This window comes from Trachurus japonicus, chromosome 13, assembly GCF_045865225.1.
Source record: "Trachurus japonicus isolate A0001 chromosome 13, Traja_1.0".
Classification (NCBI taxonomy): Eukaryota; Metazoa; Chordata; class Actinopteri; order Carangiformes; family Carangidae; genus Trachurus; species Trachurus japonicus.
This window is the reverse complement of record NC_140919.1, coordinates 9161546-9179145: the sequence shown is the minus strand read 5'-3', so window position 1 is coordinate 9179145 and position 17600 is coordinate 9161546. Positions and strand designations below refer to the sequence as shown.

The 17600-nt window shown below is 41.9% G+C and overlaps 1 protein-coding gene across 1 annotated transcript; it reads left to right on the top strand.

Annotated features, from left to right (window-relative positions):
- Positions 1–10501: 10501 nt before the first annotated feature.
- LOC146975409 (uncharacterized) lies at positions 10502–12232 on the top strand. Its single transcript, XM_085794614.1, has 3 exons — positions 10502–10523; positions 10696–11879; positions 12160–12232. Exons 1-2 carry the CDS (start codon positions 10502–10504, stop codon positions 11832–11834), a joined length of 1161 nt encoding a protein of 386 aa, XP_085650740.1. The 3' UTR covers positions 11835–11879; positions 12160–12232.
- Positions 12233–17600: the final 5368 nt, after the last annotated feature.

Genomic DNA, 17600 nt, shown 5'->3' with positions numbered 1-17600 from the left:
AAACAGATTTAGTGAATTAAGTAGGCCTATCCTTGTTTGATTAAAGAACCGTTTAAGAAGTAAAGCCAGAATAGTTCGATATGAAACATGAAAAAAAAAAAAAAAAACTACAGAGCTACAGCAGCGACGGGAGGAGGAGGCTCTTCACAGCCTCAGCTGTAGAGGAGCATGGTTGGATCAACACATGAAGTTATAGGCAGGTCATATTGTTACAGAAGCACCAGCCGTCTGTCACAGCTCCATCCAAACCGGTGCTGACTGCGCTGCTGCGCAGGGTGAAGTGTGCGTCCACCGAGCGTGTTACAACACAAAAAAGTTTTTTCCGGTTTTATATCAGATTATTTTCATCATAAGATGGAGCCTTGACGTGTTTGTGCGTGTCCGATCCCTAAAACGTCTCTCTCTCCAAATATTTCTAATTGTTTGTCATGTTTAAATTACGTGTTTCAAAGGCATCAACGTATTTTGAACATGAGAGAGAGGAATATGGATTAAAATTGTAATTTTCAACAGTGACAAGCAGTATTTCTTTGCATTCCTACATTTACACAAGCGCTACACACAGTCCGGAGCAGGTGTAGATTTTGTGTGTAGCTACGAAAAAATCAGCACTACTAAAAGATTGATGAATGCAGAAATCCACGTAAATTTGCGCTGCTCAGGATTTACACATAAATCCGTGCTGCTCACGTTTCATGAATGAGACCCACTGGGTCTCATTCATGAAACGTGAGTAAATCTGTGTGTAGATTTGCACATAAAAGCTCACTCTACTAAAACTCTACTCCGGATTCATGAACGGTGCGGGAAACTCAGATTTGATCGTAAACACGTGTGTAACTTCATGAATGCCAACCCATCGTAAACTAACAACACGCCCCCGGTGATCAGCAATTAGCATAGATCTCCATACATGAATAGCCATATAAGGAGATCCTGATCACCATATTAGGAGGAAGGTGCATCCTGCTCACCTGCGGCCATGACGCAAACGAGGAAAGAGGGAGAGAGAAAAAAAGAGAGATCACGGATCAAAGTCATTTTGGGTGAAGTGGAGTCCAGAAAAAATATTTAATTGTCTTCTGTTAGTAGTGGTGTGACTGGGACAGGTCAAAGGCTGGAGGGAAGAAACAGATTTAGTGAATTAAGTAGGCCTATCCTTGGTTGATTAAAGAACCGTTTAAGAAGTAAAGCCAGAATAGTTTGATATGAAACATGAAAAAAAAAAAAAAAATACACACAACTACAGAGCTACAGCAGTGACGGGAGGAGGAGGCTCTTCACAGCCTCAGCTGTAGAGGAGCATGAAGTTATATAGGCAGGTTATATTGTTACAGAAGCACCAGCCGTCCCGTCCATCCAAACCGGTGCCGACTGCGCTGCTGCGCAGGGTGAAGTGTGCGTCCACCAAGCGTGTAGCAACACAAAAAAGTTTTTTCCGGTTTTATATCAGATTATTATCATCGTTAGATGGAGCCTTGACATGTTTGTGCGTGTCCGATCCCTAAAAAGTGTGTGTCTCACACTGAAGTGGCATCACGTGGAGAAAACACATGATAAAGTGTCTCCTCCTGCTCTGTATCATCACTAGATAAAGACTCCAGCTCCTTCTTCTCCGTGCTCAATGTTCATCCATACATACAAGCCTCCATGTGAACACAGTGATAAAACGGTGTGTGTGTGAGAGCCATGTAATATCCATGTGTGCATGCTGACAGAACGTGCTGCTCTGACCCCCCTCCTCCTTTCAGGGTGGAGCCTGCTGGAGACCCAAGGTTGACACCAGGTCTGAGGAAGCGTAAGTAATTTTAACTTTAATCCATGGAAACAAAGCAGCACATTCAACCATCTTCACACTGTCACATCACTGACCTCATGAGTCTTCATCAAACTGTCAATAACTGATCACATGATCAATAACTGCAGCTGCGTCTTGTTCTCTCCATCAGATTCCTGTCCACTCACAATCGACACAAACACAGTGAACACAGAGATCAAATTGTCCGACGACAACAGGAAGGCAACACTTGTGGAGGAGGATCAGTCATATCCTGATCATCCAGACAGATTTGACTTCTGGTATCAGCTGCTGTGTTCAACTGGTCTGACTGGTCGCTGCTACTGGGAGGTTGAATGGAGAGGAGACGTTTAGTGAGTTACAGAGGAATCAGCAGGAAAGGAGAGGGTTGTCATGTCAAATGTCATAAGTAAAAGTATGTTATATTAAATGTAAAAAAAAAAAAAAATTATGTTATGATCTGTATACTATCTACTACCGTAACATGTTATGTCAAAATGTCATAAGTAAAAGAATGTTACATCAAAATGTAGTGTGTGTGTATGTATGTATATATATATATATATGTATGTATGTATGTATATATATATATATATATAATAATAAGAAAAGAAGAAAAAAAGCAAAAAGATATGTATGTATGACAAATATTCTTATTCTGTGGGTAATGGGGGCGGGACTAGATAAGCTTTTGCTTCTCCCGCTTTTCCCTTTCGGCCATGTATTGTATTATTTGATGATGAAGTGTGATGATGATGATTTAAATTGACATGCCCGAAATAAACAAATTGATTGATTGATTGATTGAGGGTGATGACTGTGGGTTTGGAGGGAACGATCAGTCCTGGAGTCTGAAGTGCTCTGATAATGGTTACAGTGTCTGGCACAAAAACAGAGGGAGACCTATCACCTCTTCATCATCATCATCGTCACCATCATTATCATCTGTCTCTAACAGAGTAGCAGTGTATGTGGACTGTCCTGCTGGCTCTCTGTCCTTCTACAGAGTCTCCTCTGACTCACTGATTCACATCTACACCTTCAACACCACCTTCACTCAACCTCTGTATCCTGGGTTTGGACTCTGGTCGTCTGATTCCTCAGTGAGTCTGTGTTGAGTGAATCAGAGTCTCCTCCTGTCACAGAAACCTTCTCATTGTTGAACAGACAGTTCAATTCCTACATGTCTGTCTCTGTCTCTAACCTATTATTCACAATCATGAATTAAATTACTCCTTTCATTGTTTCCCAAATGGGGGTACATGTACCCCTGGGGGTACTTGAAAGCACTCCATGGGGTATGTGAGGCTAAAAACTATTAGATTTAACAAACATCAAATTCAAAAATCCTTTGAAAATAATGATTTGATGAATATTTCAGTAAGGCATACAGTAGCCTAAATGTATGTTTGTGAATAACAGTAAATTGCTTCCTCTGTGTCCTTATTATTTCAAGTGTCTGTCAAATGCCAGTAAATTACTTCTGACTGGCACCTAGTGGCTAGTCTTTGGTTGAGCGAGCAAGGTATAAAAGGGAGGAGACTACTGAGCCCTGTAAGCTCCACCTCCATCTCCATCACCTTGTCCTTTGTCTCCTTTGGGTTGGCTCGGCGTGTGAGCTGCTGGGTCTCGTTTGTTTGGATTTGTGGTTCTTTGAGCAAGTTTCCCTCTGGACTTTGGATTGTAGGCTACTTAAGTATTATCTGTATGTCAATTTGGTTGCTGTGGTCTGTTTAAGTTTGTTTTATTGTTATTAGGAGGCAGATAGTTCTCTAGACGGGCACCTTCGGCAATATAAATGATTAGCTCCCTCGGTAAAGTGGAACAAGGTATGTGGACCTCAATTTCTGATTTATAACCATTTATCCTCGGGATGTCTGGATTTATTTTATTTTGAAGGATGCTGCCCACACTATTTTGATATGCTTTTATCGAGTTTTAACGATGATTGTAAACACTATCTAATAAATGTATCTTTTAATTTTCTATTGAATGGGGATAAGTATTGATGGTTTTGGTATCTGTACTATGAAATTGTTAATGAAATGTTTCACTCATGTTTTCAATGTAATCTCCTTTTTTCATTTTTGTATTTCCTTTCCATAGTTTTCACTGTGCTACGGCAGGCAATAAAACTTAAAGGAACTTGAGGCAAGATTTGTGAATAAATACACATGCGTTTTAAGTTTTTTCATGCTAATGGGTGATGAAGTGTTCAAAACCAAAAAGCGCCCACTCACATATCGCTCCATTGCCTTTTGGTTTAATTATTTTTAGAAGATAAATGTTGGTCTCAGTGATGAAATCTAATTGTGGCAGTCGCATTTGTTTATTTGAATGAAAAGTGAAGCTTCAGGAGTGTGTTGGACAGAAGAGCAGCACTACCTCGGGGCTCGGTGCTGACCTGATGCCTGGGCGGTCAACCTCCGTGTGATGCGGTAAATTGAGCACTGTACAATGGCCGCGGTATAGCGCATTTACTGTTTATTAACGGCCAAGCACGACCTATGCTCCCGTGTGTGTACGTGCGGTGCACCGCACCAGCACGCACGCGAGAGAGACGGCAGGTGGAGGGGCTGACTGGCAGAGATGAGAGATGGTGAAAAGCTGTTTTTTTCCAGTGAGAGACTGTGGCGGGCCCAAATGAAACTGTGGTGGCTAATTAATGGGAAACACTGGTATAGTATGCCGTTTCCAATACAGCCACAGTGTCACTGTCACAGCATCAGCTGTACTGCTGTGGAGAGTTCATGCGCGCTCCCACACTAGCTTGGCTAATGGCTGCAGTTACCCTAACGGCCGCAATGGCCGTTGTATCACCAATGAGTTTTATTCCTTGATCCTGCCTCAAATTCCTTTAAAGAGACTTGGGGCAGGATCAAGAAATGTAGTTGTGTGTTTAGTTGTTCACACATTATTGTTTGTGTTTATGTGTAATTGTCATGTCTAGTCATACCTGTGTGCTGACGGTGATGCCACCCTCCCCCCTCTGCTCCTAACTGGGGTTGGGTTTCTCTGCAGACTTCTGGATCTGTGGAGGAGGACAGAGGTCAGAGGTCAAATCTGCTCAGGAAACATCAATGTGACACCTGTTCCATCAAGACCCCACACTGGCTCCACCCACTACCACCCCAACAAGTGCAGTATGATCAAACATAAAGCAGAGTCTCTCTTCAGAAGAGTTGAAATAAAAACATGGAGGAAACAGGTGTAGGTGCGTCTAACGACCAGCAGAGGGCGGCGCTGCCACACACAATCAAACAGAAAAAACAACTGAGACCAAAACAAGAGGCCGCGGCGTTAGATGGTGAGGAAATCAGGACATGAACTGAGAGCAGATGGAAATCTGAAACGAGACCTTGAACCGAGCCACAGATGAGTTCAACTAAAAAAACTGAACTAAATAAATGAGAAGCTGAATGTGGAGAAGAGAAGAAGCTCAGCAACAGGCAGGAGAGTTACTGTACCTGTGATTGTTCTTTTAGGAAATCTGGGAGCTGAAATTCACCTTTAAAGACCTGGAAAACAGAGACCAGGTTTAGAACTCATCATCTGGATCACCATGGTGACGGCACTGGCAGCACCTCACTGCACTGGCAGCACCTCACTTGATGCTTATTGATCATAAATTACATTGATCCGTCTACATGTGAAATCACCTTTGAAAACAAGTCAAACCTGTCAATCAAACTGATCTCTTACAGCCTGAGGATAGTAGCTCCGCTTCCTTCACCACACTCATGTTCATCATCTGTAAACTGTGTTGATGCTCAACACTGCAGTCTGAGGTTGTCCAGCAGCCAATCAAAAGTCTGTTTTCCCATCATGCACCTGGACTGTGGAAAAAAAAATTAACTTATTAGAAACTGATTTTTCCTGACTTGTATTTCCAAGATGTCTCGTACATCTGGACACACTGAAGGATTTTTTTTACACATACTCTACTTTAACAATATACAATGACAATGTTAGGATAAATATGAAAGAGTTTGTAATAGTTACGTCTAATCCTGACTGTAGCATATGTGGAGAACAGTGAAAAACAGACTGATGTCTACACATTGGTGAAGGAAATATATAACTATAGAACTGTAAGCAGAGGTACTGTGTGAATATACATTTCAACATAAAAAAAAGGCTTTCATATTAATTTCTGATGAGTTGTAGTCCGTTACACACAATATTCATGTGTTAGTAAAAATAAAACAGTTTCAACTAAACACTGATTCCTGATTATGATTAAAACAAATTAACCACAACATCAGTGACTGTAGGTTTAACACATCTGACTTTACTGAACATTATCTTTGTTGTTTGTCAGTGTTGTCATTATGAAAATCCATGGTTCAAAGCCCCATGTGGTTCCTGTAAAAGTCTCATTACTCATCCATTTAATCCACTAGCATAGCATTCATGAACACGCAGCATCAAATCCACAACGCCGTCGGCTCAGCCCAGAGGCATGATGGGAGTTCCACTACTGCCATATTCAGTGGGCCACATAACACGGAGGTCACCCCGAAAGTCAGAAGCTTTTTCAGTGAAGGTGACCGGCAAGCAGCTCTGATAGTTGTTGTAATAAAAACTCTTCTAATCTCTGACATGGACGCTGCTCTGCAACAGACTCTACTGTGCATCATTAATAGTAGTGAATAGTGAACTCACCTCTCTCTGCTGCTCTGTTGGCTCCTTACGTCCTTTGTTGCAGCCATGTGGGTCGGTGCAGTGCTTAATTTGTAAACAGGTGCCGGTCTCTTGGTTACTTACATCAGATTGAACGTCCTGTCGTTACGGCGATATATGATAGTTGTCATAGTGTTTGATTGAAGATGATTGGCCAACTCCTACCTTAACCCATAAGGTTCTCCTGTAATACTCATGTAGTCTGTAGGTTACAGTTATTATGGTTATTCAACAGTGGACTGACTGTGTTCCCAGTCAATCTCGGCTATATTATAAATGAGGTTGCTCCTCAATATATCTCCGAGTTTAAATAAAGGTTATGAAATGAAATGAAATGTTGCTCAGACTAGAGCCAGAAATCACTGAACTCTGAAACACAGTGAAGTGAGCCTGCAGTCCAGCCTGGTCATGTGACCTTCTACCTGAACACACCACTTTCATATGAGTGTTCATTCATGTTCATGCCCTGACCCCTTGTGGTTGTTAGGTGGCACTGCGTTACATTGATAATAATATGAACAGGTGAGTGTTTGATTCTGATGTCAAAAGTTTTTTTTCCCCCATTTCATTTGGAAACAGTAGATTTACAGGTAGGCTACTTTGTCAATTGTGGATTATCTGACTTTATAGATCAATACTCAGAGTTGTGTATCAGTGTTGGTGGATGTGACTGTCTCTGACCTTTGTGTAGAGTCTGTGTGAACGCTGCCTGAATCCCTGTAGATCAGCTGTGACACATGGGAAGATGTGCTGGGTGATGAATCCAGGTGGACAGCGTGTGATGTAGCAGCAGCAGCTGTGATGATCCCCTTCTTGTAGCTGTCATAAAGATAGGCGGGGTCAACAGTGATTTTGTCAGAGTATGTTTTGGCAGTAAACAACACAAACCAGCTAGTCACTTGTGAGGCTCTTATTACAACAATACACCACTGTCATGACTCTTCATGGAGGTCACAGGTTGTCAGCATCGATGAAGGAGAAGCTGTTACTGAAGCTAACTGCAGTCAGACCATGGTGAACTGATGTTTCCAGAAGCTGACCTCCTGATTTTAACATAAATTTAATTTCCTTTTCTTTAAACCCTTTTTTCATCGAGCAGCTGTAAAACCTAAAGGACAGATAATTGAAATTAAACTAGATTTAACAAACAGTCAATTGTATTCCAGATTAAAAGGAGGCTTCACTGTGACATGAGGAGAATCAGTTAGCTGTCTACTTTAGCTAGCAAGCTAACTTTGCCATCACTGTCAACACTACTTTCAAACACTTTGTTGTCATCAAATCGACCAAATTACATTTTACTACTTAAAACTCAAAACATACAATACCTTGTACCAGTCACAAGAGAAGCTTAATTACGGGAGTCTGTATCTGATGACTGTCTCCTCCTTTGTCTGAGACCCGTGAAACTCAAACCAAGACAAAGGGCAGCATCTACCGGAAGTTCAAAATAAAAGGTCTGTATTGAACAAATCACTTAAATGAAGCGGTTACTATTTAAAATTAACTGAATAGAAAAATATTAATGAAATAAATCAACGGGAATTGCTTAAACGTTGGTCTCTAAACAAAGTTGTAGGCTACTATATGGCTGAAGTAAAGGAAGTCACGAAACATCTGTTAGAGTTTTTACGTAACACCGGGTTAATACGTTTAGTATGATAGTTAGTTGTGTGTTTATTTTTCTCTTTTCTCATTTTTCTCTTGGTGTGTTTATTCTTGGAAGAATATGGAACTGCATGCCCATTCTCTAGTCTGAAACTCCTGCTCAGTAGGAGGCGGTAACGCTCCCTGGAAATGGGAAGCAAGCTGCCATAAACCTGAAGAGAAGAACTGGAAACCAGCCGCCATTCAAACCCAACAGAGGAAGGAGAAGAGTCGCGTCTGGGCAGAGCCAGTCTGTCTACGACTCAGTATTAGAAATTCTCTGGTTGTGGGGAAACATTAAGTTGTTGTTGTTGGGCGGGAGCAACCGAGAGTTTGAGTAAAATGTCTGAGGTGGAGTTTCTGAGAGGATTCGTCACCGAGAGACTCACCGCCGCCTCCCAGGAAATCTTAGCGGCCGTGGACAGAGTCGTAGCCGGCTACGAGGCGCAGGCTTCGGGCTTCAGACAGGAGATCGAGCGGCAGAGGAACCTGCTGGATGTTCTCCTGCAGCACAAAACCGGTTGGTGATTCAGGTTTAAATCCATTAACATGCTAGTCTCGGTTTGTAGAGAAAGAGGACATGTTGTAGCCTACTGCATTAATCTTTTAGCTTTTATAAGGCTGTCTACAATGTTGCTTGTTTACATTTCACAGAAAAATTCCACTGGAAAAGGATAGATTAACTGACCATTCATGTAGGCTAATAGGCTAGTATGTTTACATCCCTATTCCTAACAATATGAAAAGTAATCTGTGGTTTGCTGCAGCAAAAACGAGGACTATAGAGGTAAAAGGAGACACATATTGGATTCATGACACCACACAGGTTAAAGCAGAAGTAAGTGATATATTTGTGTTAATATAAGTCTTAAATAGTTATATCTTCCGACAGCAATCACTTACATAGAGTGTTTGGACTGAAACACGGGTCTGTCAGTCCCTCTGCTCTGCTCTGAGCCGAAGAGAAAACATTTATCGTATCCTACAGTTTTTATCCAATGAGGAGAGAGAACGGCATGCAGGGCTGTGTGTGCAGCCAAGGAACGCCGTGAATGTGGTGACGTAGCGACGAGGACTGTTATGGTGCGTTCAAGGAAACTCGTATTTTTCCGACCGTGAAGTGGTACCAGTTCGATCTGGTACGAGTTCACCGGTCAGAAGTTACGAGTGGCCGTTATAGTGACTTTCACCGGTAAAACAGGTCAGAAAAACACGAGTGGGTTGCCTGAAACGCTACAAAGTCGTAAGTTGTGACTTGAAGCTGTAATTTACGATTTCAAAAGCCTGCCTGGAACGCAGCATTAGCGAAAACGACCTGCTTTAACTTTGTGTTGTGTATTATTTATCCTTAACTCAGCTCAATCTTCAACTCAACTTCATTTGTGAAGAGCGGCAGTTTATGTTAGAAATGTTAAAAGAGAGAAAGGCACGCACAGAGGCTCTCCAGGATTCAGAATTTTCTTGACATTGTCCTTTTTTAATAAACTCTTCTTGGCCTGCAAAAGTAAACATGTCAGAGGAGGTCACTTCTTTTTCATTAACACATATACACAACACGTGTCGAAGACAAACAAAAATTTTAGAACAACAACATTTCTTACTCAAATTTTTAGGGGTGCTGAGTTTAATTTAAACTAAAAGGGGATAGCCCCGCCCCATGTCACACATAGACCTACATTTTTAGAAAAGGAACATTTGAGTAGTAAATTTTATGATTTGAATTAGGCTATACTTTGCTAATTCAGGATTTAACCGCCAGTCATGTTGTAACGGGACGTGTCCCATTTCTTAAAGGGATAGTTCAACATTTTGGCAAATTAGCCAATTGCCATAATCGCTATGGTCATAGCAGTAGGTTCAGAGCCGCGAGGTTGTTGAGGCAACGCGCATCAGCAGTTTTTCATGGATTTCCCTCTAAAACAACTCTGTCTGGTAACGTTCTGTTATTATCTCATAGCGTGGTGAATGTACAGGTCATAACTTGTCCACCAGAGCGTTGTGGAGTTGTTGGATTGTGTATTTGATGAGTTTGATGAGGGAAACCAAGAAATCCCATTAGCCTCCGTAGCGTAGCTCTGAGCAGCTCACACCAACAAATAAAGGCAACGCACCTCCTGCAATGACTACTGTGATTATGGCAATGGGCCACAGCAAATATTAGTGTGTGTGTTCTTTTTTTGGACGGGCAGTGTAAATAAACTTGAAGTTCTACTAAAGAGTAACAATAGTATTGATCATACTCGTAATTGTTTTTCTCATTCTGTACATTTTTTATCTCAGTTTGAAAGCTTTGATGTAGCTCAGGGCTCTTAGAGCTTTGGTTAGAGTCCAATAGTCTACAATACTTTATTCCTATAGTAGTCGTATTCTATGATGAAGGTGTACTTTGATGGTGGTAACTGGAGGATTCTGTTAGCGTGACTTTATGGATTACTGATTGATGAATGGCTGTAGGAGATGCTGTTGGTGTCCACTGAGAAGATATTGGGGTTCATACAGACACCAGTTATATGAGTGACAGTATGAAGACACTGTTGTTCATGATGTGTGTTTCATTGTTTCTGCAGGTGATCAGCACCTGTTGATGATTAAAGCAGAGGATCCTCCTGAGTTGACCACTAGTCTGGATCAGGAGAACCCAGAGAGTCTACATATTAAAGAAGAAAAGGAGGAACTATTGACCACTCCAGAGTTCTCCCTCGCTTCTCTTCATGTGAGGAGTGACGAAGAGGAGGAGAAACCTCAGGCCCTACAACCTCATCAAAGACAAACTGAGGCAGAGCCTCCATCCAGCAGCTCAGCTGAACAGATAGAGGCCGATGGAGACGACTGTGGAGGATCTGAACCAGACAGGAACTCAGATCAGCCTGAAGATCTTCAACCAGATACAGATGATGAGGTCTCAGTGTCGTCTGCTGAGACTGAAGACAATGATGATGACTGGAGAGAAACCAGAGCACCTGAGTCAGGGTTGAACAGTGAAGCTGTTCATGTAAGTGATCAAGAATGTGACACTGGTAAGAAGTCTCTGAGCTGCTCAGAGAGTGGGAAAACATTTAAACATAATGGGGATTTTAAAGACCACACAAGTGTCCATACAGGAGAGAAACCATTTGACTGTGCTTCATGTGGTAAACAATTTAGAGATAAAAGTAATCTTAAAAAACACATGAGAATCCATACAGGGGAGAAACCATTTGACTGTGCTACCTGCGGTAAACAATTTAGACAAAAAGGTAGTCTTAAAAGACACATGAGAATCCATACAGGGGGAAAACCATTTGACTGTGCTACCTGTGGTAAACACTTTAGTCTAAGAGGAACTCTTCAACGCCACATGAAAATCCATACAGGAGAGAAACCATTTCACTGTGCTACCTGTGGTAAAACATTTAGTCAAAGAGGGAGTGTTGAACGCCACATGGGAGTCCATACAGGAGAGAAACCATTTGACTGTGCTACCTGCGGTAAACAATTCAGATATAAAGCTAATCTTAAAAACCACATGGAAGTCCATACAGGAGAGAAACCATTTGACTGTGCTACCTGCGGTAAACAATTTAGAGATAAAGGTAATCTTAAAAAACACATGAGAATCCATACAGGGGAGAAACCATTTGACTGTGCTACCTGCGGTAAACAATTTAGTGATAAAGGTAATCTTACAAAACACATGAGAATCCATACAGGGAAAAAAAACATTTGACTGTGCTACCTGTGGTAAAAAATAAAATAAAAACTTTTAAAATGGGTCTTAATGAACATATGAAAGTCCGTGCATAAGAGAAGCCATTTGACTGTGATAACCAGTGGTTAAAAAAAAAGAGAGATGTTAAGGGAATTTTTTCATGCACTTGAGAATCCACACACAGGAGAAACCATTTAGTTGTGATATTTTTGGAGAAAGATTTACCCAACAGATAAATCTTTTCTTTCACTCAAACAGTCCATTCAACAGTGAAGCCATTTAGTTGCAGTTTTTGTGGGAAAACAAAGTTATTGTTTTGAGAGGCACATGGAAGTCCATACAGAAGTGAAGGTATTTGCTTGTAGCGTGCATGGAGTACATTTAAGGCAGTAGGTAGTCTCAAAAGACACCTTAAATCATTAGTTGCACTTTTTGTGATGAGACATTTTGTCAACAGGAAGATCTTTACGTGCACACACAATAATCCAGGAAGGATAGTCAACGTACAGTTGGAAGTTTTTGTGGCTATCAATTCTCAGATATTTGGGGTGTCAGTTGCTCAGGCAGTAGAGGTAGATAGGTCCAATGATCAGAGGGTTGGAGGTTCGAATCCCACTCTTTCCCAGTTAGCTGTCGTAGTGTCCTTGGGCAAGACACCTTTCCCACCTTGCCCCGTGTGAGAGTGTGTGGGTGTTTGGTGGTAGTCGGAGGTGCCGCTTGGCAGGAAATGGCTTCTGTCAGTCTGCCCCAGGGCAACTGTGGCTACAGACGTAGTTTACCACCACCGGTGTGAATGTGGCATGAATGGATAATGGTTTCTGTAAATCTCTTTGGGTATCATGGAAAGCGCTATATAAATGTAAGGCATTATTATTATTATTATTAGGAATATTAACAAAGGAAAGCACTCAGGTCTGAAATACAGCTGAGGCAGGGGTTAAAATAACAACAATCACTCTTATCAATATGTTAAAATGTGCTAAAAACAGCATAATAATAATAATGGATTACATTTATATAGCGCTTTTCTATTGATACCCAATACCCAAAGCATGTACAGTAACCATTATTCATTCATACCCCATTTACACCGGCGGTGGTAAGCTACGTGTGTAGCCACAGCTGCCCCGGGGCAGACTGACAGAAGCGTGGCTGCCCATGTGCGCCAAATGGCCGCACCAGGCAAGGTAAGGACACTACGACAGAGACTGGACGAGAGCAGGTTTCAAACCGCCAACCCTCTGATTATTGGACGACCCGCTCTCCCTCCTGAGCCACTGCCGCCCAAATGGAAACCAGTCGGGGCTGAGGTGAAGCGCCTTCCAAAGCCAAATAAACACAGCACTGATTCTAGGGGACGGTGCAGCCACCACAGCCCTGCTTTAGCCAGTGCAACAGTGCTGTGTTGTATAGGGACAGGAAAGACCAGGAGACTGTATACTGTACACATGTGTTTTCATGCCCTCTGCAGTGAATAAATCCAGGAAAAAAAATCACATCTGAGTCGTCTTTGTTTCTGAGCCGCACTTATCACACTTGCTATAACAATAGACAGATTTTGGCCTTAGTGGTGGAAGAGCTGGTGAAGCTGCTGCCTTTCCTGTTACTCATTAATTGTTTATTGCTGGTTTATTGTTCTGTTTTTAAGATTAAGATTCCTTTATTTGTTCCACAGTTCAGTGATGGCACAGTTCCACTGATGATTTCCGTGCTCACATTGACTTATCTTCTTAAGTTACTAGTAATAGTAGTAATTCTTCCTTACCTTTCTGAAGTTATTCTATGAGAACTCAGATCTAACTCTGTGGTTTATGTCTTCAGTTCATTTCTTGCTGTGTTGTAAATGGAGTTTCCATTGGTTGCAAATTCTCCTAAATCTTGACCTTTTCACCTTTTCAATTCACACATCTCCATGGTGACCAGAGCATGTTCAGGAGGTCATCATCTCTCTGAAACCTTGGAGATCAGTCAGACCTGGTTATTTCACTTTAGTGGTTCCCTTCTGATGTATCTACTTGTAATAAACCCCCTGCTGTATGATGTGACTTCACAGCACTATTATAGCTGTTAGACTACCAATAACTTAATGATTATAATTATCATCTGATTCGATCAAAATATCCATTGAGTGTTTTATGTTTATCACATATATCACTGTAATTTCCCAGCTTGGGATCAATAAAGTCTATCTATCTATCTATCTATCTATCTATCTATCTATCTATCTATCTATCTATCTATCTATCTATCTATCTATCTATCTATCTATCTATCTATCTATCTATCTATCTATCTATCTATCTATCTATTCTATATAATTTCCATAGTATTTGGTTCACTTCACTTGGGTACATGTCATTTTTTGCTTCTGTAGCTGACTTCCCTCATGTTTTTATGTCTATAACATGGTGTGTGTGATAAAAGTTGTTTATTCATTTGGGATTTTATTTCATGGAGCAAAGTGCAGTGGAGCATTTTACTGTAATGAATCCAGATAGGGTAACAGTATCACATCCAAAAGGTGAGTCACAGTACAAAGTTTAACACCAACAGTTGTGTTGCAGTTTATTCTCTTGTGTGGAGGTAACGTGAATAGAGTGGTTCTTTGTGTGCAGCTCCGATTCCTGATGACTGGAGGCAGCTTTACCGCCTGAATCAGCCTGTGGAGGAGGCGGAGATGAGCCGCTGCTCTCCCGCTGTCTGAGCCACTAAACGCGGTCTGAGCTCGTCCGGACCGCTGCTGGAGAACAGCTGTGACTTTGTCTGTGGTGAGTGGTCTCTCATTAGATTCAGAGGCTGATGTGGACTCAGTGTGGCGGGCTGAGGGGCTCACAGGGTTTTTAAGGCTCTATCAGTGGTCGCCAACCCTTTGATCGCTATCGACTATCTTGGAGACTGTCCCTGTCGCTCTCCATGTGCAGAAACACATTATGTCCGATTGATGTTCAGCTTGCTCTTTCAATCCAGCTTTTCTAGTGTAGCAGGTGGGTGCTGCAGCCTAACCAATTAGATGAGAAAAGCCGCACAGAGGAACGTTGATCATGCTGCACAGAGAGTGGTTGTTTCACTGAGGGTTCTCGTCACCGGTTGCTCTGAGCAAAGTGGGGCTGTCAGTTATATATTGTTGGGGGCTTTTTTGCCTTTATTTGACAGGACAGTTGAGAGAGAGAGACAGGAAATGGGCACACTTTCCTTGAGTATTTCCTGGTGCCACTCCCTGCTTGTACTGCAGCACCCACAAACACTCTAGGTTATTGATGATTGGATAAAAATCATCGATATTGTTGAGAAGAATCGGTAACACCTTATTTTAAGGGGTCCTTGTTCCTGTGTATCTACCTAATTAATTACAGTGTAATTACCTATGTAACCGTATGTAATAACATGTACTGACATTGTAAATACATTGTGTATTTTGGTGTACTTACAGGTCCTTGTTACACTTGTAATAAGAAATGCCAAAGTGGCCTCTCTCTTTGCACAAGCATTTCAAGCACATTAGGTAGATACACAGGAACAAGGACCCCTTAAAATAAAGTGTTACCGAAGAATCTTTTAGAGTTGCAACATTTGTTCAACATTTATCAAGCAGAAAATTTCAGTAAACTTAATAATTTTGTTTCTTGTTGATTGTTGCTGTGACATTGTTGCTGTTGCTGTGTTGTGACAAAGTGAAACATTTGAAGATGTGGCCTCCGACTGAGAGAAACTTGAATGCATCATTTGTCTGTAAGTTGGAGAGTGTCTTTCTCTCTTTGAATTTCCAGTGTGAGCGAAATGACTGAATGCTGTGATAGTGGAGCTGTGAGGTGAAATAAGTTGAGGCCCAGTTGTTGTGTGTGTAATAAACCAGCTGTAGCTTGTTTGATCCAGTGGTTTTCTACAGGGACGCTGTCCACACAGAGACTGTGTCACATCAACTCAGTGGATCTCAGTCCTTGTGTGTGTCAGTGGATGGAAACAGTCGTCCATGGATCATGTTGCTGGGCTGCTCTTCACTTCACTGCAGCTTCATGACGCCATCTAGTGGACTGATAGTAGAAGTACAGCAGCTGATGGCAGCTTCCTCTTCCTCACTGCTGTGTGACTGCATTCAACTGACACTGATATGAAGCAGAGAAGAAGAGCCAATCAGTGGAGGAGCAGCTGGAGACATGATGGACATGTGAGCTGCTGTGCAGATGAATGATGTGTGTTTCCTCTGCAGGTGAAGCTACAAAGTGTGTGTGAGCTGATGTGGATGTGAGCTCAGCAGCATGGATCAGTGTGAGGACAGAGAGGAGGGAACCCCTCCCTCTAAAACCACTCTGTGTGAGGAACATCAGAGCCAGACCACAGGTCAAAGGTCAGATGAGCATCTCTAACTGTCCATGACTCAGATCACTGCTCCATCATTATTCACACTCAAAGCTCTGTGTGTGTTCAAGGCCAGAGCAGCAGCATAAGCCACAGTCTGCTGGACCTGGACCTGGACCTGGACCTGGACCCAGCAAGCCGTTCATCATTCATCGTCAAACTAGCCTCAGGCGATCTGTTTTTGAAAGGTCAGAATTTTAAACAGTCAGAAAGACTTTTCTCATTAAAAGTCAGTTGTTGTGTTTATTAAAAGATTGAATATATTTTCAGTTTTTATCCAACTTACATCCATCAGTTGTGTTGTTGTTTCAGGATCCAGCAACAGAAACCAGACTCTCCTGAACCCAGCTGTGTGTCTTTAAAGAGCGACATGTCAAAGGACTGGGATGTTGAGTTTAATGGAGGATGTGGAGCAGCTGATCAGATGTATGACAAAAACTAAATGGCAATGCTTTTCTTTGTCAATTTCAATTTCAATTTATTTAGGATAGCCCCTTGACTTGCAGCATCTCGTTATGGAGGGGTGTCCCTGTCCTGTGGGGTCAAATTTCAATGATTCACCATAAACACTGAGTTATAACTCAGTGATGCTCACAGTGCGGCCCATTAGCGACAGGAAATATGTCAGCACCATCTACTTAAAACAGGAAGTAACCACTGGGTTATAATCATCATTTAATTTGCACTAAATGTGAATAAATAGTAAGAGAAAATGAGCAAAAAACTTTTTTTGAGGTGAAAAAATCTTTAAAGCTGTACAGAAAAGAAAATTGAATTTGAGTCCACTGTGGGTCTTAAAATTAGTGTAATAACTCATCTATCAGATGATGTAGGCCAAACTTTGTGCAAAATTCTATTTTCGGGTAAATCTGGGATGGGTTTTTTTTTTCGGCAGGCGCACAAATTATGCGTCACACTGCTCACGATTCATCAGCCACTGATATTGGATCCGTCATCTGTCAATCAAACGTCTGAGACAACACACACACACGGAGCTCGGTCTCGCCTCAAGCATTGAATATACCGCCTGTGTCAGCAATATAAAAGTAGCTCTCAAGAGCTCTCCTGAGAACTAGCTGTTTCTATGTCTGCACCTTAACGCAACATTGTGGAGTTTTATCTGCCTTAAAATAATGTTTCCAGACTCATTGCAATGGTAGAAAAATGGTTAATAGGATGAATGGTGCTGCAGCCTGAGCCGGGTCGCGTCGGCTGAAACTGCACTATGTAACTTCCCCGCACGGGACGGATCACCGCCTCCCCCCCTCCCCTCTGCGTGGAGAGAGAGACGTGGTGGGTGCATGCCAGCAGAAGTCCACGGTAAAAGCGAAACTTATGTTCCATTCCAAACATGTGGGAAACACTAAGTGTCTCAACACTGTCGTTTATTATAGGAATAAACGCTGGATGCGCTGGCTGATAAGTTTA

What these genes read in the sequence shown, in the direction of transcription:
- LOC146975409 (XM_085794614.1), top strand. Translation starts at nt 10,502, where the DNA reads ATGAAGGTGTACTTTGATGGTG. An exon ending in GAAGGTGTACTTTGATGGTG is followed by an intron (nt 10,524 to 10,695) that starts GTAACTGGAGGA and finishes TTGTTTCTGCAG; the next exon opens with GTGATCAGCACCTGTTGATG.